This window comes from Toxotes jaculatrix, chromosome 6 (assembly GCF_017976425.1).
Source record: "Toxotes jaculatrix isolate fToxJac2 chromosome 6, fToxJac2.pri, whole genome shotgun sequence".
Classification (NCBI taxonomy): Eukaryota; Metazoa; Chordata; class Actinopteri; family Toxotidae; genus Toxotes; species Toxotes jaculatrix.
The window spans coordinates 16,152,216-16,176,587 of record NC_054399.1 but is presented as its reverse complement, the minus strand read 5'-3'; the positions used below and the strand labels follow the sequence as shown (position 1 = coordinate 16,176,587).

Sequence of the window (24,372 nt, the reverse complement as noted above, 5' to 3'; positions counted from 1 at the left end):
AAGAAACTTTACTTTTTCCTCTGTGATATCTAGCTACACCAGCTGTAGTTTTATTTGCAAAGAATCTGAGACATTTATTACTGAAACTGACTGTGTGATTCCACACTTAAAACGACACAGGTAAACAGAATCTGAGTAATTTTCAAAAAAAATCAACATCACGTTATCAGAACCAAAGTCCCCGTCCACGGTTGAAATTACAGTTAATAATTTTAATAACCGTTTATTTTCTGCATAAAATGAAATAAATGAAAATTGTTCATGGCCAATTTGTGGATATTCCTGAACAGCTGGGACATTACTGAAATGTATTTTTCAATGCTGTAAGCACCACAACTTCCATTCATCTCCATTTTATCATGGTGGTGTCAGAAGTCTGCAACAGAAAACCCTGACAAATAAAATCAGACAACACCAAGAGCACTTTAAGTGGGAAGATATGTTTTTTTTATGATTTTAATGTTACAATAAAGTGTGTATTTACAACATAATTCTGGCTCTATGTAGAAGCTGTGTACAGTACAAGTGCAACTACTAAACATAAATAGCAAAACCCATGATACTACACAACTTCCTGTTTGTTTATATTTTATTTTTGTTTAATTTTAATGAGGCTCTGGTTTTAATCTTTAATAGAGATAACAGCGAGTCTTCCCATCACACCAGCCAGTTATGCTGTGATGTTGGCTTTGTTCTTTTCATTTTACAGCATGTATACAGTATACATATTCCACCTATTGGTGATAGTTTTGGATGTGTTTTTTTTTCAGGAAAAACAACGCATTTTTGTTAATAAGCTTTTGCTGTTTTATGAACTAGCTTTATGAGCTATTCAATACTTAAAAATGTGAATGATAGACATAAACATCACAACAAAGGGACCTCTGAACCTTTTTTAGTGCACTAATCAAAGCCACAAGGATTAAACATCTGTACTCATCATTAAAATTAATAGGATATAATTATCATTTCATTTTCTTAATCTGCTTGAGTGAAAACCATGGTGACTTTTTGGTACTTTGGGGCCTCATTTCTCCTCTGAGTGTACAATGATGGTGGATAAAGTTATAAATAGGACAGAAACACGTCCAATTTCCAAATGTGATTGGTTTTTTTTCCAGAGACCTTGAGGTCATTGATGCTCTCCTGGCTATGGGTGCAAATGAAGCTGAAGATTTGCTAACCACTAGCAGTCCAATTAGCAGTCCTGCTCTCTTTGAAGACAAACTACATACTCTCGCTGTGGGGACTAACGGCGGATAGAGGCTCACAGGACGATGAGGGACTACACAGGCACTTTGGTGAATTCATGCAACATTACACAGCTAATAGAGTTTGCATAATGTTAATGTATGCAATGAGCCATTCCCATTGCAAGTCAATTATATACCGACATTAATGAGGATAATGTGCACTGGGAGGAGGCTCTGTTCTTTGTCTAAGCAAGAGAAATAATCATTTATATAGGTCAGCACTGGCTATATGAAGCATTGTTCCTGCTGGAATTACTTTATATTTGCATACAAACAATGGTCGTTATTGTTTCAACACAGATTACTGAAGCTACAGTTGACAATAGAGAATAGCAGCACAGCCAAGGAGGCAGATTTAGGTGCCATCCAGGTCTAGGACAGTAGCAGCTTAGACATACAATAAATATAACTAACTGATGATTCACATATGTGTCTGAGTTAACTGAACAACATGGAGTTACTGGACAAAAATGACGTCCAGACCTACAGACCTGTGATGCACTTGGCTCTTAGGATTTGATTTATTGTTTTTATGCATTCTGATAAATACCCTTTCAATTCCTCACAGAGGTTGGAGAAATACTTTAACACTGTTTAGCTGCTGATTCACAAATAGGATTTCCATGATAGTTGGTCAAAGACTCAGAATCAAAAAGCACAAGATTTGATTCTTATTTGAACAGAGCACACAGGCATTCCTTTCATAAATTTATTCTGACCTTTGAGTTCAAGGCAGTTTAATGTTTTGGTAACTGATTGGTTGGTGACAGCCAGCTGAAGCTTTTCTTTCACAAATATTTCTGTGAGGGCAGAAATAAATGAATTTGTTAAATGAAACCTCAGTGGATGGAGTTTTTGAGTGCAGGTAATCTAAAAGGTATACAGAACAACAAATCCTCTTCAAAGTAAAAGAAAAAAAATATTTCAGTCATGATTTTAATGATGCTGAGACAGCAGCAGGCAAGCAGCTCACTATCTTGGCTGAAATGCTACATTTTGGTTTTTTGTTTTCTTTTTACCTGAAAGCAACTTACCCATTTCCTATTTCACTGAGCACCCAGCCCAATTAATTTGGTGAAGCCAACTGTTTTCTAACAAATCTACTTGTTCAGCAGAGGGTTGCTTCATGTCGTATGTCCCTGCCTGGTGACCTCTTTCTGTAGACCTTTTGCACAGCAGACATTTTGTCATGTTATAGCTGTAAAGGCATAGTTGATATCATTAGTAATGGCGCTGTTCCGTTTTGTTGTAACTTTCAGGGTCCTGCTGCTGTGCGTGCTAGGGACCATGATAAAAACCACACAGCTCCCCAATATCACTCTGTGTAAATTTTTGAAATTCATAAAAGAAAAAACAAATGTTAAGGTGAAAGAGTTTGAGCTGAGGTTTGTGGTAAACCTAGACATCTATCTCACTTTAGCAGGAGCTAAACTCCTGCTGAAAACATCAGATACAAATCAAGCCCATTAACAACACCATGAGAATATTAAATTAAATTAAATAAAACTAATTACCTTGCTGCATAAGCAATAACCAGAATTTTAAGGGCATTTAGCCTTTAAGCAAAAATAAATAAGAAGTAACATCAAAGTAAAAATTGCTTCTATCAGGATTTCCCTTCTATCATATTCTCATCTTAATGAGAAATGATGACTGACTGCTCATCATCTTCCAGCCGTCACAGCGGATCACACAGAGATGAACGTCCCATTATTCATTTGGCTCATCCTGACATTGCTCTGTGAAAAGCCCGTCAAGCTAATCAACTCAGACATGTCAAGGTTTGATCATATGAGCAGAATAAAACTGGATTAAATTCCTCCTGAGGTGAGGGAGAGCAAACACTGACAGTCACAGGAGCCTTGTTTAAACTAATGCAGCGCAGTAAAGGGAAGTGGAGCCTCATGTGCTTCAGTGTCTTGTACTCACACACTACACACACCTGATACAATAAATTGCAAAGTGTGTAACCTTTAATTAAATCAGGTTTTGTGAGAGTAAAAACCTAAATGACTGGGTAGAAGGAGACAGCTGTTCATAACTGACAGTCTGAAGGGCTGCTAGAGGAGAATGCAGTGAGTGCAAAAAGTGAAATGTTAAGCTAAAGCTACAGAAATCAGTCCAATGTAATATGTAATAAATGTATGTAATAAAAGGAGTGTTTTTATGCCCTGACTTCTTTGCATCGGTAGAAGACATATTCAGATCATAAATATATATTTAAATAACATCAGCATACATGATGTTAATTATTGGCCTGGGATTTGACAAAACGCAAAAAGGTCCATTTATTAGCAGCTGTTCTGGTGTTTTTGACTGTATCACACCATCAGATGGACTTGGCAGTTTTATGAACTGTACACTTTAAAACATCCATTTTTCTGAGCACTTCACTTCATTTTTCATGTTGGCTCAAACATTGAGACTGAACTGAATGTGCATTCTTGACCTTGAACACAAGCTGATGGAACAAGATAAAATATAACAGATAAAAAAAGTTAAAACAAAGTAATCAAGAATGAACTCAACATGGATGAGAAGCCTTTAAATGCTTTGCAAAGCAGTCAGCTTTCGTAAACTAGCAAACCATACGTTTTTGTATTAGACATAAACTGTAACTGATAAGCAAAATCAGAATTTAAACGTCCATTTTTATGCTGATGATACAATTCTGTATATCTCAGGTTCTACTCTAAACCAGACTGTCACTTATCTTCAGTCTGACTTTAATGGTTTTCCAGATATCACACCTGCTGAACCTGTGGATTAAATGCATAGTTTCTTTCCACCATTGCTGCTCTGTTATTGTGCAGCAGTGTGCTGAGGGGAACCCAAGTCCCGGTGTGTGCCGCAAGCTTGAATCCAGTCAGGGGGTCATCTAGATTAATTATTGTTAATCTATTCTAGGTCATACATACGTACATACATCCGCACACACCTCCCCCTCATTCATACACACTCACTGCGACTCATCCATGCATGAGTGGAGGGAGAACTGTGTTCAGATTACAGCTCAGTAATTAAACAGGTCAGAAACATGACAACATCTTTTTCATGGTGTATTTGTTTAGGTGCTAAATCACATTGCTTTTTTAAGGATTGAGAGTCAAAACTACAATGTCTTTGTATGGGTTTTATATATTTTATGGAAAAAGATGTGCTATGGCACATATTCACTCAGAAACCAGTATGATTAACAGTACTAACCAATTATTCTCTCCATACATCAATTAATTGATTGGTCTTAAAAATGTCAGAAAACAGTGAAGAAAAAAATGTCAGTCACATTTCCCAGAGGCTGAGGTGATGGTTTTGTCGGACCAACAGTCCAAAACACAAAGATAGTTTATTAATCTCATCTCATAAAATAAGGAAAAGCAACAAATCCTAATAACTGAGAAGCTGAGACTAAGCGTGCAGTGTTTGCCTGCTTGCTTGAGAAATTCTTTAAAAGACTGGTGGATTATCAGGATAATTTTCTCTCAATTATTCTTTGCAGGTCAATTGTGAATACAAGACAAAATATTTTTAAAATATCTGTCTGTATTTTTAGTTCCTAAACCAGAGATGTGCTAAAACTAAACTGAGTTATAAAATGGCTTTTGTCCCATTTACAGAGAACAGCTGATACATTCTCCACAGATTTTTTTTTTTATTTTTTATGTGTATTCAGAGTCTGAGTGGAGGAGACAGAAAAAGACACATAGACAAAACCGGGAGACAAAGGAGTGAAAGCTCTGCTGGGATGTGAGCCCAGGCCGGCAGGGGAACGGGGCTGAATCCTCAAAGTGAGGTTCAAACCTCTGTGGACGCAACCACTTTCCATACCTTTCCGGGACATTTAATATTCTTTTCTGCATGTCTTTGTTTTCATGCGCTGCACAAGTCTGCAGCAGTCTGTGGCATGGGGGCTGTCACCACTGGATCATCTGATGATTTTGATGTGGTGCCAACTGGCGGCTTAAAAACGACACTCCCTTTTCAAAGAAACTTCTGAAAGTTTGATGTAGAGAAAACCTTTACTCGATACTCTACTATTGTCAGAGGATGGACGAGTAAAGCAGCTGAGTCTGAGCTCATGGCACAAGTTTTGAGTTTTCTTTAATCTGCTAACCTTCCCCCCATACAAGCACAGCAGTGACACCAGATAGAGGAGGAGGCACGCAGCCCTGAGGCCATCAGCTACACCCGACCCTCATGATAAATTAATTGTCTTGAAGAACACAGATGAATTTCAAGGCTGTGGGTGTACATACAGGATGAGAGATCCAAACAAATAGCCCTTTTCCTCCTCCAGTCTGTCTCCTGGAAAAGCTTCTGTTGAGCACACAAGCTCTTTCTCAGCTTCACATTCATACAGATGAAATAATTCCTCTCAAGGACAGGAAAATATCACAATGGTATTTGGCCACTGCCATTAACGGAGGGACGTATGATAGCTCCATCTCTCTACCGGGAGGCACCAGAGAACAAGGAAGCTTTAATACACGTCCTCTGATCTATGTGGCTTCATTCACCGCAGGCCTTCATGTGTCAAATTACTGCTTGGACATATATGATAATGGTTCATTACCTCTTGTGGAGAAATCACATCTCATATAAATATAAACTGACCATGATGTGGGAAAGTTACGTGCAGAGTTTAACTAAATCAAGGCATTCATTATCGAATCTCCACCTCCACCAGTCAATCATGGAAAGGCTGCCAGTGTTTAATATTATATTCGCTGCTGTTGTATCAATGGAAAGATTTATTTTAACCTATATTTTCAACCTGAACTGAGGGCAGCATGAGAATCAAGAGCAGAACACACAACTTGAAAATCCATTAATGGTCTATAAAATGTTGAAAAAAATTGTGAAAAATACTCATCACAGTCTCCTAAAGCCAAAGGTGACATCTTCCAAACTGCGTTTTTTTTTGTATTCAACCAACCGTCCAAAACAAAGATATTCAATTTACTATGGTATCTGACAGAAAGGAAGTAAATTCTCACAACTGAGGGAGTGAAACTCGGGAATGTTTGGCATATTTGTTTCTGTTGATCGACTTATCGCTGTAGATCTAATCTCCATGAGTATCACAATTTTGGACCTGCTCTGAAATGGACCCCTGCAAAACCTTGCTGAACCCAACCTGCACAAATTAATTTTTAAATAAAACACAAGATCAGATCTGACAAGGACAAGAGGACACAGAGACCCAATTTGAACAGACCCCAGAATAATCAAACTTGATCCAAATTGTCGACCATAACAGACCCAAACAGAAAGAGAGTCACTGCACTGACAGCAGTGTGACTTACCACCATGCTCGAAAAAGTGCACCACGACATGTCATTTTCCCCTGCAGTTCACAGTTCACACTCTGTCTGCTTCAAGAGCACATTTTCTCCTCCATGATTATGTCACACCATGTGATCAGAGCTGATGGAGAGCTCACATGAATCCACTTAGGTATTACAGATACTGACACACAGATCTGAAACCAGGGGCAATACAACAAGACCCTACCTAGAATCACATGACTAAACAGGTGGACCTGTAAAGATTTTTGATGTAATTTAAAGCTGTTATTTAGATGTCTATGGTAAGTTAACTAATCTTGGGAATGCAGGAGAAAAATGGGAGCAAAACAGCTTTGGAATGGATAGAGATTCATAACTAAAGTTAATAATAAGTATCTTATGGCTGTTCTGTCAAGTTATGCACGCACAGCAAGAGAGAGAAAATAATTTAATTAGAAAGCGTGTGTGCGTAAATAAAAATAAGGTCATGTTGCCAATGTTCTGCAGTGACTGTTGTTCATAAAAGACGAGCCCTAACCACTGAACCTTCACAGGCTTTAAACGTCACCTGTGAGCGTCAGAGTGCAGGAGGGTGTGATGGCTCCAAACATGGAGTGACAGATGGGACAGCACTTTGTGAAATCATGTCAAGAGGACAGAGACATTTCTGGGGACGGGCTGATATTCCAGACCATATGTGGTTTAATTAACTGGAGTGTTTGTTGTCTGCTCTCTATTTATAAGCAAAAAAGGGCTATTAAGCAAAATCAACATATTATGAATTCACCACCCTAAGACATAAAAGTACACATTCACAGTGGTGGTAAACAATGTGTTTGTAATTAAAGAAAAATATCATCTCACTCTTTTCTAATGCTCAGTTGCACTGTCCTTGTCATTTTAACATCAAAACGCTATGCATTGTGGGGTTTTTTCAATAAGTAAAGTCTGCAAGACTTGCAGAGCTTCGGAAAGCGTGTATAAAGGGCTCAAAAAGTCAGCCAGGGAGCCCTGCTGATCTCACAGCGGGGGCAGCCCTTTGAAGGATACAATCAGCACAAAAACTGTCACTTCTGACCCCCCATACAGTGCTGAAGTGCCCCTGAGTAACACATAATGCCCTCAGATCCTGCAGTGCAGCCACTCATGTCCAACAGCACACATGCACTGTACTGTGCAAAAGTTTTAAACTCTGAAAGTAAAGGGAGGATGCTTTCAAAAATAACAACATGAATAGTTTTTATGAATCAGTTAACTTCCTACAACTGAGAAAACATAAATCAGACATATTATATACATATTTAAAAATATATTTAAAACAGCACCAGTTCTCCCAATTGTGCACAGTTTTTCTACTAGACAGGAAGGTTATTCCAAGTGTCTTGGAGAAATTGCCACAGGTCCTCTGTGAATTTAGGCTGTCTCAGTGTCTGTTAAGATCAGGTTAGACCACACATACTCAAAATAAAGAATGTCTATACAATGAGTATCATTATTATTTGTAAATCATTTTAAACTGGATGAAATTTGATATAAAAATTACAAAGAAAACAATCAAATCACAGTTTAAATGTTGTTGTCTCCATTTTGGCAAACCCACAACCATAAAAATTAAGAAAATGCTCAGTGGTTTTTAACATGTTTCTTATTCATTGTCAGCTGCCTTCACACACACACTGACACACATCATGGCCGTGTTTCTTCGCCCCAAGTCATCAGTTTTTAATCCTCTCTTGCTGCTCCCTTCATCTCTCTTCTTAACCTCAGTACCCATTCACCACCCCAGATCCCTGATCTGTGAAACAGAAGCTGCACCCTCCTGTCTGGCCCTGCAGTCAGACACAACCGGTTGCTTCTGTAGTTGGGAAAATGCTCCTCAAACTGCCAATAATGGGGCCTATAAGCTCTGTGGGCTGTAAATAGCCTGCGGGGGGAGGGTGTAGCTGTAAAAACTGCCAAAAATCCTACTGGTTGTACTTAAAAGTCAATGTCTCACACTTGAAATGGCAAATCAGAAAGCTTGCAGGAGGTCTGATATGGGAGGATATCACAAAAGTTAAGAAAAGGTCAAAGTCAAAATCAAACATCCCATTTAAAGATGTATGCAAATGACCTTAAATACAGCTGGGTCTCAAGTTTCTGTTTCTCTCTTATCTCAATCTTCAACTTTTTATATATATATACATACCCAAGAGATTTGTAGACATTTAAATTTGTGTGACTTTTATTCCCTTGCATCTGTGCATCTTTAGAGAAAGAGAAATGAAAAATAATGCTGAGGTTAGCTGAACTGTCCTTGTGCCAAATAAGCAGTAAAAAAAAAAGGAAAATGTCAGCTGAACTTGAATTTGTAGAGTTATGTTACCATCTAAATGCACCAGAAGCATCGTTCTCTTGTCGAACTGCAGTGGAGGTGCAGTAACACGAAGAGGGAATATTGTACTAAAAGACAACTAACTAACTTAGGGAGAATACTTTGGTTTTACACATAACAATGACAGTCTTGTCAAGGACATGTTCCTCATGAGTTATATTACAAATTGCTTTGGGAGGGGACACCAACTGTTTGAATGTACATATGAACGTGTGAGTGCTGTTTTAAGACAATCTTGAAAAAGTGTGAACCTATCCTATCCTGAGTTGTCAGCTTTGCAATTTTGCTGTTACAGTGGAAACGTAACATTGTGAAGACAGCACATGGTTTGATGTAACTTTTATGCAATTTATGCAACAACTCGCATTATATCATTCCGATTCAAGTTTCTTTCCAACTGAGAGGAGCCAAATTTTAACAGTTGTATATTAATCCTAAAGTTATCATTAAAGAAAAAATGTATGTTCAGCCTTTCAGGTCGAACAGCAAGTGTTGACCCAAGAGTCTGTGTTTGTCCTGGTTTCTGCATCCATCTGAAAGGAGTTAAATTCGGTCTGAATGAGAGCATCAGCTGAGTGCTTCAGCAGAGCATCATTTTTCACCATCTGTGCATTAAGACAACACACAACTGGAACTCTGCTGTGGTTTTACAGCCCCAAGGGACTCTACGCTTTGCAGAAACAAAAAAGTGTTACGCCTTTCTTTTTGGCAGTTTGTCTTTGTTCCTCTGACAGTATTTCTCCTTTAAGGGTCTGCTTCCTCTGACCTCTGAGAGCCAGCAGCCCCGTGTCCGCATTCTCTGACCCAGTCTGGCAACATGACACGCTACAACTCCTTACCAAAATAGCACAGCAAGGGGAAACGCTAACTCATACTGTAGCTGCTCCACAAGTCACCATATCTGCAACACAAACTGCAACCCAGCATATACACTGTCCAAGTTTCTTACACTGGCACAAAGTGCGGAAAGCTTTGGAGCAAACGACTCACCAAGCATCTCTTTGAGTGTCTGATTTATAAGAATACACTCCATTACACAGCCACAGCACAGACCTTTAACTTCCAAAATACTTGGAAAAATGCCTGAAACGTGAGCTCTGGTTCTGTTATATGACAGTACGTCACTTCAGTTATCTGAAAGTCAGCTCCTCTTGCAAGAGTCTGATAGCTTACTGCAGTCTCACATTGTGAAAGTGACACAAAGCCAGAGTGTTTTCTGTATTCAGGATACGAAGGTCAGGGAGGGACAGAGAGAGAGAGAGAGAGAGAGAGAGAGAGAGAGAGAGAGAGAGAGAGAGAGAGAGAGAGAGAGAGAGAGAGAGAGAGAGAGAGATGATCTTTCATCTCAGTCCTCCGGCGGCACTGTTATTCACTTTCAGGCCAATAAAACATGGTGAAATGAAGTGAATAGAAAGAGAGATGACTGTTTATTTGTGCAACTGCAGATGTCTCCAAAACGGCAATTAAGAAGCTCTTCCCCATCACAGAGCATCTGGTTTCTCCTTGGCCAGTGAGAGGACACAGACGCTGAACGGTTTTTATGGTATTATTCTGCAGATTAACCGATTATGCTCCCAGTGAAACCAAAGTTTACACGTCTTCTGTGCTGTAGAGGGAGGCTCCGCAGTGACGTTACAACAGATTTCAACAGTAAGTGAGTTGATATGGGCGGGAATATCTTCATCCTTCTACGTGACTGCATGGTAATTATGTAGACTGATGATCATACTGTGACCTACCCTGCCACAAACTGTATACACACCTATAACCTTCTTATATGTTTCAGAGTTAAGGGAATACATCGACATTTTCAATAATAGGCTAAGTTCAGCTGGAAACAAGATTCAGCTGCAAGATTCAGCTGCTCAAAGGAAACAGTTCAAGCTACAATAATAAGCTGACCGAAAAGTTAAACTGTTTGTGTAATGCATTAATCATTTTCTCAGAAAATGTCTGAAAAAAGTTAAAAATGCTGATTATAATTTCCAAATATAATTTCAAGTAAGTTGTTTTAACTTTCATTTTGACCAACAGGCTACAACCTAAATCTATTCAGTTCACTATTATATACAACAAAGAAAAGCACTAATCATTCATATTTAAAAAGAATATAACCTAGCTAGAATATTTTGTATTTTTGCTTATAAAAGACTTAAATATATAACTAGTTCTTAAAATAGCTGCAGGCAGATTTTCTGTCAGTTGAATCATCTTTGTAGCTCTTAAATCAAGAAACTTTTTTGGCAAACCTCAACTCCTCTTCCTTGAAGAGAGTCAACAGTATTTTTCAGCGATTGTGATCTAATGTGGCTCCAACTCTGTGGACTGACTGTGTTCAGCGACAAGTGCATTTAGCAGCACAAAACAGCTGGACACCAGCTTGGATTTGGATTTGAGTCAGCTGAAGTCTTTTGGCACAAACATCTCTTGGGGATTCCCATTTTGTGATGTTATACTTTCAATTCACTGTATGTCAGTGGGAAACACTGGATTTTGTGCACCGCTCCATATGTTTGACAGCTGTGGTTGTTTTGAATGCTAAGATCTGACACGCAAAACATACAGAGATCCTGTAAAATAAAATACACAGTTTAAACAATCCAAAAGCATATGGAACAGTTGAGCTGCAGTGGAGCAACTGACGGGAGGACAATATGATGAAAGAGACAGCAGACGACAACAGCTAGAGGAGATCGTGCTGACAACATCTGCACATCACGACAAGCATGAAACCTCCACTCTGTGACTCAGATCTCACAGTTAACTCTAACGTTGCAATTTCCACAGATACTGAGGGAGGATAAACATCATGGGGACGTGATGAGGACGGATTCTGTTCAGAAGCAAATAAATGATTGATGAAGTAGGGATGGGCGGACTGATCCCCTAAGTATCAACAGTACATATCTTTGAGTTGTACTTTTGGGTATTAAACAAGAATCAAAGGCATTTAATGCACAAAAGCTCTTTCTGAGTTTGATGACATAATAACATTTATATTTTGTAAACGTTACACTAAGCTTGTAAAAGCTGACATCTGTATCCACCACACTAATTCATTATGAATACATATCCCAGTTTTTGCAGGCACTTTCAGCAGATTTTGCTGATGGTAGGTACAAGTATCAATAACAGTGATCTGATGTTCAGCATTATTTGGTAGGAGATCAGAATCTAAACTTGCAGTGTCGCCCATCCCTGCCATGCAGAGCCACAACACAGAGACGACGGCGTGTTTGTACCTCTCTCGATGTAGCGGGTACATTTTACAGCTTGCTGACAACTCTTCTGCAGCAGGACAAGAGGAAAGAAGATCCAAGTTACAAAGGGAAACAATATACATGCAGAGGCTGGCAGGCATTATTTAGGGATGCCCTGATCAAGTTTTTTCCCCTGATGTAATACAGAGTATCTGCTTATACCCAGTGCTAATCCATCCATCCAATATTTTCCACACAGAACAACAGTACATCACACACTTCAAGCAGGATAAAGTTGGTTAAAAAAAACAATCCAGTATAGGACAGATGTGCTAAATAACTGAAAAATGACACCGAATCACAGCACTGCTTTGATCAAACAAAATACCAAGTTACACATACAAATGTCATCACTATACAAAAACACCAATCATGTGATTCAAATGAAGAATAACACTGAAATCACAGCTCCACTTAAAAATGGTGCCATAACATAATGGTCACACAGGAAGCTGTTAAAACTGCCTCATTAACACCTACATCACAGATCCAGATACTGAATGCAACAAAGAGTCAAGAAGGCTCTTTCAACATGTGGACAGGAAATAGAGCCTTTGTATCCAGGTGGCCCTCTTTAACTACCAGCCACTTTGTATTAACCGGGTACTTGCCTTAATTGGTCATCAGTTTCTGATAAATGTATAACTAAATTGGATGAATGGAAAAGTGAGTTCCAGAAAAAATAAAGATTTCCATTGTGTCAAGACAAGTCTCTCCAACAAATGATATACTCGATTTGCACACGGACCTACAAGGGCACAAATGACATGGATAATTACTTTAAGACAAGATGTACACAACATGAGAGCACCTGTGCGCCTAACACAGTTTATGGACCTGAAGTGGCTATTAATCAACACTCTCCTCCTGGGGTTCACTTCAGTCAAGAGAGCAGAAGAGCTGCAGGCGGTCTGTGTCTACCACAGCTCATGCAGGTTCCTGTCTGACTGCACAGGGTGGCCCTGCAACTAAATCCAGGTCCTTTCAGATTTTTATTTGGACAAGCTGATTGGACTCTGCTGCCTCAATGACGCAGACAGTGACGCAGAGCTTTTATGCTCAGTTAGGGCGCCAAAATGCATCAAACATGACATCAAAAAACAATTTCTTTCAGGTCTACTGTCAAACTGCAACTACAAACCAAGGTTTCCTACTACTGCAGATGTTGCACTGCAGGTCTACATAAGTGCTGATGTGCCACTGACATCATTTGAAAGGGGATAATTTGCCTGAAGCTTTCTACCTGTGGCACAGTGCCAGTGTGACAGCAGCTTCATCTGTCACATTCACATTTACAGATTTCATTACTCTGTCTTTGCGGTGCATCTCGAACAGTCTCCATATGATGGAGAATGGAAGGTTACATCTAAGGGTGAAGTAAAAAGTTGCTCAAAGACCCATCTGTTCAAAACTGTGACCACTGACAACTGGCTGCAGTCATTTCTCAAATAGTTTGTCTGAAAGTTCTTCAGTCCTTGTACATTTGAAACGTGGAACAAGACTGAGAGAGAGTTTGCCAGTTATGCATAGTGGGAAAACTCCAGCGACTTTACATTTGGAAAATTGACATTGAATTTTGAGGGCCTCCTGAACACACCACCAGTTCCTGAGTCTCATCCAAAGAGGATGCATGGGATCAGTCGGGCCTTAAGGACAGTCAAAGGACACGCTGCCATGGAAAGCGTCCTCTGAGGGATCCACCCGCTGATTTGGGATGCAGCTGTCGATGCAATTTGGGCAATTACACCGCGAGTACCAAAATTATGCTGCATCACTGTGTGGTTTTACTGCTCTGCAAAACTGTGACATTCCAACTCCACACCTTCATAAGTAACCAATGTTATCTTCAGAGAGTAAAATGTATAGCATGACATCACATATTGTGATCCTAAGTGTCACAAAACTAACCTAGGGGTGGAGACTGACAGCAAGGACTCTGGTAATGTGAGGAGGGTTCAGGTGTGTTTGAATCAAGCTGAAAGCCTGCATGTATAATTCATCACACACACATACACACAGCTAATGAGACTGAGCACAGCTTGACACAAGGAGCTTCCAAAGCAAACCCTCCCAGAATCCCCCTGCAAAACAATCGGCCTGGAAGTGGCCCAAGCTCCATGCTCTGTGTGTGTGTGTATGTACGTGTGTGTGTGTGTGTGTGTGTGTGTGTGTGTGTGTGTGTGTGTGTGTGTGTGTGTGTGTGTGTGTGTGGCTGATGCAAACAGCAGAGGAACGGAGAACAGGAAACTGCAATTACTGAGGGATGCATGAGTGACCTCTGTTTGTGTGTTTTCACGACCACAAATATATCACAATCAGTTTTAAACAAACCAGCCAGCGAGTTAAACGTAAAACGGCCAAAACCTCTCAATATGTAAACTCGACCTTCTCGCGGTCACAGTTGTCATCCAGGTGTGAACGGACATCTGACTTCTGATGAAACTAGGTCAAGCTCTACGGTTCACAAATAACGGATTTTTTCACCCTCAGTAATATCTATCAGAATGCAAACAGAGAAAACAACGCAGTGTCACGTGTGAACAGATTCTGATCGACTGCTCCAAAATGCTTTAAAAAGCAAAGAAATTCTGCTGTTTGGCCGATCAAACCGCCACACGCTCAGAAAATCCTCGCAAGTCACCACAAAGTTCACTTTCTACGCATTTAGCCATTTGAACAAATCACTTCCAGACATCAGGAGCGAACAAACTGTTTCATTTCAGACACAAATCTCTAACTTACCCCATGCTCCGAGGATCTGGATGCTGGTTTGTGGTAGGATTCCACTCAGTAACTCTATCTGTCCTTCTCTCCTCGGCGTCCAAACTGATTCTTCTCTTCCCTGAATTCCTGGACGTAAGTTACATTTCTGGGGGAAAAAAAAAGACTAATCACTTCCGACTCCAGAGTCCCCCGTTTCCCCTCCAACAGTACTCCGCTCCTCACAAGTCAGTTGTTGTACTCCAGCCTGCTTGCCTTCCTTTGTCCGCCGGTGTCCACGGCGAGCAACACCGCGGATCTGTCGTGTGTCCGCGTGCGTAATTACGCACTGTGAACCGTTTGGCTTCGCTCTGCGAGACGGACAGACCGAGGAATGTCGATAAAAGTCGGGCGGCAGAGTACTTTTGGCTCAAACCTCCTCCAGTGCTTGTGCTGTGCTCCCCTCCCGCCTCTGTGCCAGATCACACTGGGATCCCATTCAACTCTCTCGGTGGGACAGTGGAGCTTCTGTAGCGCCGCCTGGTGGCCACGATGGAAACTACAAAGCAGCCCCTCCTACTCCTGATTCCCACTTTCCTCTTAAATGTCAAAATGTGAAATATAATATGTGGAAATGCCCTGCGGACAGTGTTAAAAGCCCCCTCAGTGCGCGTTTATGAGGTACACCGTGATAAAAGCTTGAAACATCTAAAATGACTGGTCGAAGAACAGAAGCCAAATGGCTGTTTACAACAAAAGCTTCTGCAAATAATCAGATCAGCACAGTGCAATCCTGCACCCGCCGTCTGCGGTGATCTCACCATATAGCAGATATTATTCAGAATAAAGTAGTTAAGAAGAGCTATAGGCCTATAGCAATCCTAACACTATGATGTCTAAAATCAAATGGAAACGTTAAATATCTTCCTGATGATGGAAAAGGAAAAATTATAAAACTGGAAATCCGACTGTAAAAATAACATAAAGCTCAATAAACCTGCTGTACTACGTTTACATCGAGCTCTTACAGGGATATTGTTTATTCATACAATTTAATCATTATGCACTGGAGCATATTTCATAGCAATAATTAGGTCATCAAGTGTGTTCATCTCACTGAAAATCACCTCACTGATTAACACTGCACATGTGTGACAGAAGACTCTTGAAACATCAAACCTGTTTCTAAAATCCTTGGCACTTTAATGGATAAGCTCGGTAATCATGTTTTGAACTCCTGAACCGTCTCTACACGTGATTTTTTTGAAAACCAAATCCTCCCATTTCTTTTCAAATCTAACTTGACATGTTTTGTCAAAAGCATATGTAAGAATTCACACGTATACACATTTTAGATATGAAATTGTTAAAGGTTTACTGAATACTGCATTGACCTCAAACATATAAAACGAATACAATGAATGCCACAACGACTAGGGTAGGATTCTGGTTTTTAATGATGTTAAGGCAGTTTAAAATGGGTTTCGGAAAGTGTAAAACTTTCATGGAGTTGCTAATTGGTTAAAAAAGAATAGAAAAGAAAAGAACACGAAGATATTTCTCCCATTTCTTTCTCCTTATTAGAGCTTCACAGCCTTCCTTATAAAATTGGTGAAAATCACTGACAACACGCTTAGAAGAGCTGCTTTTCACCTCATTAATTCACTGAAGTCTTGATTTGGAGTCACCGCTGATTTAAAAGAAAACACTTATTTGCATGAATATGGGCTGAACATGGGAGAGTGGAGCATCAAATGTAGTGGAAGAGCGATGGGAGCAGCTCCTGTGCATTAATCATGCTGCTCAGTGGCCTGTTACAGCAGTGCAGCTGACTGCTCCTCTGTGCTGCAGGGAGGCAGCAAGGAACATCAGATCTCTGCCATACATGCAAACTACCCTCGTGTTCGTTTAGAAAGACACTTCTGAGACAGTTTGCTTCGCAGCTGGATGGACTGGGCAGGACAGAGCTGAACCTCCAGGCCTCTGCCTTTAACACAGAGGGCATTAATCACCTCTGGCAGCCCAGTGTGCAGACACAGATGGGCCTTCATGGTAAAGATTTTTCTCACTCCCCAGTCAAGCTGTGGCTAAATTAAAGTCAGAATACCTTCTTCACACACACTGTGGCAGGTGGAACAGAAAGACAAAAACCTGCATGATGTGACAATCAAGGCATCGTCTGCACTGGAAATAGAATCTAGACATAGAATCAAAGATTAAATGGTTTCCATTTACAAATAAACTTGACTTTAGTTTGGAGAAAGAAAGAAAGAAAGAAAATGTCTTTAGATTTAAAGATATTTATCCCTATTTAAATCACTCACCATCCTGATATGAGCAGCCTCTGAAAGGGTGAAGGTTCCTGTATGACCACAGAGACACCTGCAGAGACATGACAGTTGCTTGGGACAGGGAATCAATCACAGTGAACAGCAAGCCCGTTTTATTTAGTGTGAAATAATAAAATAGTTGAAAACACATTTGTCTTTAACTGCTCACATGCTTATTGTCAGCTCTGACATTCAGGTTGTGAGTGTAGCAGTTAAGCATTGAATGAAAGAAACTGAGACATGAACAGGTTCCTTTGGCATCCATGTTTTCAATCTTCTGACATCATGGTTCATGAATGCAGTGCCGATGTCTCGACCAACCTACAAACACATCATATAAATAATCGCATAAACGCATCAGAATTTTTTTTACCGGCATAGCACTGCATTGTTTCACTTTGTTAATACGGCATTTGGAAAAAATAAAACCAGACATGGATAGAGCAACATTCAGCATGTTGCTTTTCATTCTGTTTAGAAATGCAAAAGTGCATTAAAGTATGTTAGGAGTAGTGGTGCTATAGTGGTGTCATCACGAATGACTTCCTGAAGACTCATCCATGATGGTGCAGCAGTGATGTCTTCGTCCACCCTGTCCTCCAGGTTACTCTGTAGATACTTTGTATGAAACAGCATATATCCTGTATTTCTGTTGACAGTTTCAGGAAGGAAAAAAATTAGTTCATTAGTGTCTCCTATGAATGATGGGAAAGATCCAGTATCTAGGCTGTAATGTGAATTTAGATCATCAGTTAAAAAAGAAGCATAAACATCAAATCAATAAGGAAATCAATAAATATGGAGGTTTGGAGTGAACAAGGTGGAACTGACATTTACTTAATTTTATTACCAAGCAAAAACAAAGCACAAAAACTTATCATTTAAATCCATCCAGATTTAGAATTTAGCATTGATGGGAGGAATAAACAAAGCCAGATCAGATTTAGAGTACTGTGGACAGTTGTGTTTATCTGGGTGCACCATAATTTGTGACCCATTAGCTCTGAACAAGGCCAGATTACCAGCTGGGCAGAGCTGGAACGTTTCCCAAAAGCTCCAGTGTGTGAATAATCTGTGGCTGGTTGATTTGATTCCTATACAGCATTAAATTACAATATCAACTGAATTTGTAATGACAAGATCCTATAGATCCAGAATTGTTACCTTGAGGCCTGGTCTTGTAGAAGGACCCTGGGACCTAAAAACTAGTTTTAATACCTACTTTATTTAATTTTAATGTTGTGCTCACATGGTGCATGGTCTGTTTAATTTGCATGCTTGATTGTGCAGAATATATTCACAACGCACAGAGAGATGGTGGCGGGGTTGTAAGGAGCGGTGCACAGCTCATTTCCACCCCAGGACTTCAGGTGGGTTGATAAAATAGACAACAGACTTTCAAGTTACCCTAACTTTGATATATGAGGTGTCAGGGCTCTACAGACAAGACGTACCTATACACCAACCTCTATAAAACACCGAGCCATGTAATTAAAACTATGGGGAAGGCTTATGTATGAATGAATACGGTGATGGCGATAACAGTATGTCAGCGTACACAGATGTTTGACCAGCAGAGGGCTGCAACACGCACTTCCACTCTACCCAAACCACAGAGGAAGAGAAGGACGTCGCGGCGTTTACGTAGTAAAAGAGCGACCGTTGATGTAACACACGAGGATGGTTTACTCAACATCAAAATAGAGTATTTTCGCAATTGTTTTGTTATATAGTGTACACAGAAGCAGTCTCTAAGCCCCGAGGAACTAGAGAAATCAGACATGGGTGACTTTTCGTCGCTGGGACTCTCGGACTGGCTGATCAAGCAGTGTAAACAGCTGGGAATCAACAAACCCACCCCGGTCCAGGAAAACTGCATGCCAGCAATCCTAGAAGGTAAGACGGGCTGTATTAAATCTTCAGGCTGGAAATCACCAGGCTAATTTTTAATTCTAAAGCCACTGGAAGAAGCTAAGTATTAAAAGCATCAATGTTGTTTTCGGCGTATATTAAATGTGCCGACATGCTTATATTTATAGTAAAATTTAGTTTTTAGAACTATTTACTTTGTTTTGAGAGATTCTATTATTGTCACACAGGTCGGGACTGTATGGGCTGTGCCAAGACTGGAAGTGGGAAGACAGCAGCGTTTGTGCTGCCAGTGCTGCAGAAGCTGTCAGAGGACCCATATGGGATCTACTGCCTGGTGCTCACTCCTACCAGGTCAGTGCTGTGTATTGTCAGAGAGATAGTTTGGACACACGTGCACTTACACATCCGATGCATTCACAAAGATCATGTTTCCTGTTTCCATCAAACCTATAATGTATGTTACTGAAACTTAAGCTAAACTAAAGAGCATTGTGAGATATCAGTTTAATACATTCACATGTATTAATTCAATACACCCATATTTTCAGCTGAAAATGTTTTAAATATAATGTCATGCAGGGAGCTGGCCTATCAGATCGCTGAGCAGTTTCGAGTCTTGGGGAAGCCTCTGGGCCTGCGGGACTGTATTATCGTCGGTGGTATGGGTAAGTCCATACATCACTGCAGGCAGCTTTACTCTCTGTTCATTCAGCAGCTACAACACAACCACCATGGCTAAAAAGTGGGGAGAATTATAGCTGCTCACTGCAAGATTATTTCTGCCAGTTAATTCGGTCTGATCTCTCCTGTGTGCTGATGTTGTCTCTGCTGTGTTACTTACAGACATGGTGAGCCAGGCCCTGGAGCTGTCCAACAAGCCACATGTGGTCGTAGCGACACCAGGTCGGCTGGCTGATCACATTCGCAGTTCCAACACTTTCAGCATGAGCAAGATCAAGTTCTTGGTAAGTTCAGGAGTTTTCTTCTTTAACACATATATTTTCTAAACTGTGAATAAGCAGCTATGTCAAAAAGATGCAAACTTCTTAAGACAGCCTTAGACATTACTGAGCTATTTTTTTTTTTTTTTTTATAATTCTTACTGTTCACCCATAAAAATAATGAGGGTCACATTTGGACAGTTGAGAATACTTTTCTACTCACTCATGCAGTTTGTAACTCAGCGTTTTGTGTGTTTATCAGATTTTGGACGAAGCGGACCGGCTGTTGGAGCAGGGCTGTACTGACTTCACCAAAGACCTGGAGGTGATCCTGGGGATTTTACCGGCCAAGCGGCAGACGCTGCTTTTCAGCGCCACACTCACCGACACACTACAGGAGCTGAAGAGCATCGCCATGAACAAACCTTTCTTCTGGGAGTGCACGTCAGAGTGAGTAACCTGCTGTTCTCAGGCTGTTGGCAGGAATATTTAGCACAGTGTCAGCCATGGAGAAGATAGAAAGACTATACAGGTACAGTTTTGTCTGGACAACATCGCAGGAGATTGCTGCTGTCTTAAACTTTGTGTGCAGAGGAGCATGCCTTCTATTTGCACATATTAGTCTATCTTAAAGAACAGTCAGGGCCACGATTAGTAAACCATCTGTCCCTCATTTCAGATGCATTCTTTGCCTGGGATCCTGTGAGTTATTTTTGAAACAGGAGCAGCAGCTCAGAAACTCAGTTTGAATCTGATCTGATGCGCAGCTAATGACTGAAGTGCATCTTTTGCACGAATGCCTTTTGATGTAAGGAACAGTCATGCAAATAACGGGAGACAAAATGTTCAGTGTGGTTGACTGAGTATTCTGCAGGATCGACTACTGTTCAGGCCATTTACAGGATTCACATATGCATAGATAGCAGTTTCAAACTAGCGCAGAGATTTCATGGAAAGTTGCGATATGGAATAGAGAAAGTGACGAACCTGTACCAGCTTCAGCAGAGGCAGTGTGAATCCACCATAAAGCTGTTTACAGGAGAGTTGCTCTGCAGTTTTTCCAAAACAAGATAGAACAACTTCTTTGACTCTTGTCATAATAATAATGATAACTAATAGCTGTATTGATAACAGCAGCTGAGTGCAACTTGTCTGGCTGTTAAATTTGAACTTGCCTGACCTGCACTGGGATGAATGCACTCCTGTTCATTCATTATTTGTGTTTACTTCTCTTATCAGAGGATCTTACATGGCTCAGTTAAATTTGGTTTGTGTTGTGGAATCAAGTTAGTGATTTGACCCCTTTCCTGATTTGGGCAGTTTTCATCTGGCTGAACATGACCACAGCACAGATACTGTTGTTTTTTTTTTTTTAATCTGTGTTGTGTTGAATATTAGGTCATCCTGATATAGTCACTATTGTGAGTATAAATACAGAGAGACTATAAATATTCCTAAACCATTATTCAATCATTGATGACTGAGTTCAGAATGTACAAAGAAGAGTGAATCCTCATTGTGGCTAACAGGACACGAACAGTGGAGGAGCTGGACCAGAGGTACATCCTCACTCCGGAGAAGGTGAAAGACGCCTACCTGGTCCACCTGATCCAGACGTTCACCGATGAGCACGACGACTGGTCCATCATCATCTTCACCAACACCTGCAAGTAAGAAGCCCAGAAGATATTTAGAGACCATATACATCTGCTCCTGTGCAATCTAATGACAGTAATGCACAGTTTCTATTGAAAGCCTTTCAGCCTTTATACTGAATTAAAAAGAATGTACCTTTTTGGCTTTTATTGTTAAATATATGAAGAGGCTAACAAGATTTTTTTTATGTCTTTGAAATGTAAATCTGAGTGTGACCAGGTGCCAAGGGTATTGATTTGGTGTTGTTCACTTGAAAAATCACATTTCTTCTCACAAAATACCAACAAGGTTTGTTTTGTTTTTTCCCCTCAGGAACTGCCAAATCCTCACCATGATGCTGCGGGAACTTAACTTTCCAACAATCTCCCTGCACTCCATGATGAAACAGGTGAAACATGTGCAGCTCACAAAGTTATTTTCAGAGCTCTAAACTAAAAAAAAAAAAAAAGCATCCAGAAGTAAATTTCAGTAATAAAGACCTGCTGGAGGATGTTTTGTTTAGGGTTATGAGGGAGACATCACCCTGCTGGAGGAATGACAGCTGAAGGAGACCGAGTCTGTTTTTAACTGGTCGGTTAAGTTTGCACATACAAATAGTGTGACTTTGTTTTGAGAAAGGTGATAACAGAGATTTCCTCCAACACGGTGACGTGTCCTTTATCGCCACTCGTCAGATCTTCTCGCCGAGCTCATGCTGGATGTGGAAATCATGTTCGTCCAATTAAAGGGACAAAGACAGAAACGTGAAGTGAGCAGAAAGCCCTGGCAATAATACAGAAACAGCTAGTGTAAGGGATTAAAGCAGATTAAACCAGATGAATGGGGCTGCAGAATAAACGACAGCTCTTTATCTTCTCCAGCGACAACGATTTGCAAATCTCGCCAAGTTCAAGGCCAGTGTCTACAAAATCCTGATTGCGACGGATGTAGCTGCCAGGTAAGAGGCTCTGCTAAGCTGCTGCATTTCAAACCCATTTAATAGTTGATTTAGTCTCTAACAAAATAATGTCAATTCTTATTAAAGTACCCTGAGAGCATTTATAGAGGCAGCTGTAGACTGACTTTGACATCCTTTCTGTTATTTCTGACCCTCAGGGGTTTGGATATTCCAACTGTCCAGGTCGTCATTAACCACAACACCCCCGGCCTTCCCAAGATCTACATCCACAGAGTCGGACGAACAGCAAGAGCAGGTACAGTAAACTTTACTCTTTAAGTTCTGCATTACAAGTCAAAAACGAATGCAGCTCATACGTGACCAAGTTTTCCTCCTGTGCAGGGAGAAACGGCGTGTCCATCACACTGGTGACACAGTACGACATCCACCTGGTCCACTCCATCGAGGAACAGATTCGTAAGTGGTTCACAGGATTGACTTCCACAGTATTAAGATGGCTGATATTGCAATTACATGGCCTCTGCCATCTACCAGGCTCCTGAAAAATCCTTGTCTCAGGTGGCTTCACAAACACTAGTTTCTGCCCAGGTCCAGGTGTGTGTGTTCTGAGTCTGGTTTAATTACACATCATGGTCTCTTGTGTTTGGACAGAGACAAAGCTGAAGGAATATCCTGTGGAGGAGAAAGAAGTCCTGAAGATCCTTACACAGGTCAACGTGACCAGACGGGAGTGTGAAATAGTATGGATGTCCCTTCTCTTCATATTCTCTCATTATCTCACTTCTTGGTGTTGCTGAATGTTTCCAGTGTTCCAGACTAAAAATTTAAATCCCTACTTTAAAAGCTTTTCCCCTTGTTTTCTTAAAAAAAACTATACTCCAGTCATGGATATTTATACTTCTCAAACTGTGATCTTGCCTCATGATGGATGTAAGGTTTTGATGGTAACCTCCTCTCTGTCTTGCAGAAACTCGAGTCAACAGACTTTGACGAGAAAAAGGAAATCAACAAGAGGAAGCAGCTGATCTTGGAGGGGAAGGCAAGTTCATTTCTGTTAATTAACAACTAAAACATTGGTCTGTTTTTGGCACATTTTAGCAAAGTAAAGTTTAATGTGTGAACACTAAAAATATGAAGCAACGAAAAGGTCAAGTTCAGGTTATTTTACAGGTCCCATAGGTCCCTGTGATTTCCTAGAGGAACTATCATGTAAAGAACAATAACATTTGGTCTTAATTGTAGGGAAACTGGAGATTGGGTTACCTAAAGAGTCTTATTGGTGCACTACAAGGCTGTTATCTACCCATGCAGTTCAAGAAACGCACAAAATTAAAGTTTCTAATGCTAAAATAATAATATATTTAACATATATAATCTTCACTTTTGTCCAGCGTAGCAAAATTTATCTCAAACAAACTACAGTGGTATAAGAACTTCTGATTTTAGATGATGCTTGTCCAGCTGTGCATTAGGAAACTGGTTTAACAAAATGCTTAAAATGTCCTGTGGCTGATTTGGGATCAGGATCCAGACCTGGAGGCGAAGAGGAAAGCTGAGCTGGAGAAGATCAGGAGCCAGAAGAAGAAGTTCAAACAGAAAATCCAGGAGAACATTCAGAGACAGAAACGTGGACAGCTGAAAAAGAAACTGATGAAGAGGAAACAGATGAAAAAGAAAAAAGCAGCGCAGGCAACAGCGTGAAAACTGCTCATACTCGTGTATATACTAGTTTGATTACTGTGCAATATGTGTAATATTTTCATATCTGTCCGCGAATAAATTTCATACCATAAAAAGAAC

At 40.3% G+C, this 24,372-nt stretch overlaps 2 protein-coding genes across 4 annotated transcripts in view; one reads left to right on the top strand and one right to left on the bottom strand.

The window, feature by feature from the left end:
- The window catches only part of LOC121183048 (homer protein homolog 3-like), a 47,272-nt gene extending 31,937 nt beyond the window's left edge, over positions 1-15,335 (bottom strand). For 2 of the 3 annotated variants that reach the window (XM_041039873.1, XM_041039874.1), the window contains exons 1-2: positions 14,918-15,335; positions 12,158-12,203 (exon numbers count right to left, since the gene is read on the bottom strand). In XM_041039873.1, coding sequence (XP_040895807.1) covers positions 12,158-12,180 — 23 coding nt within the window. In that variant the 5' untranslated portion in view covers positions 12,181-12,203; positions 14,918-15,335. The remainder of the gene's footprint in view (positions 1-12,157; positions 12,204-14,917) is intronic. The other variant, XM_041039875.1, reaches the window with a different exon arrangement.
- A 3,523-nt stretch (positions 15,336-18,858) lies between these two features.
- Positions 18,859-24,371, top strand: ddx49 (DEAD (Asp-Glu-Ala-Asp) box polypeptide 49). The gene is made up of 13 exons (XM_041039754.1): positions 18,859-19,101; positions 19,305-19,428; positions 19,657-19,742; positions 19,921-20,042; positions 20,281-20,468; positions 21,548-21,688; positions 21,987-22,062; positions 22,535-22,611; positions 22,770-22,867; positions 22,954-23,028; positions 23,224-23,312; positions 23,540-23,611; positions 24,097-24,371. Exons 1-13 carry the CDS (start codon positions 18,987-18,989, stop codon positions 24,271-24,273), a joined length of 1,440 nt encoding a protein of 479 aa, XP_040895688.1. The 5' UTR covers positions 18,859-18,986; the 3' UTR covers positions 24,274-24,371.
- The last annotated feature ends 1 nt before the right edge of the window (position 24,372 follows it).

Bases quoted from the DNA above. Each gene is read 5' to 3' on its own strand.
- ddx49 (XM_041039754.1), top strand. From the start codon at position 18,987: ATGGGTGACTTTTCGTCGCTGGGACTCTCGGACTGGCTGATCAAGCAG. The intron at 20,043-20,280 runs GTAAGTTCAGGA...TGTGTTTATCAG, and splicing joins TGAGCAAGATCAAGTTCTTG to ATTTTGGACGAAGCGGACCG. The intron at 22,612-22,769 runs GTAAGAGGCTCT...TCTGACCCTCAG, and splicing joins GCGACGGATGTAGCTGCCAG to GGGTTTGGATATTCCAACTG.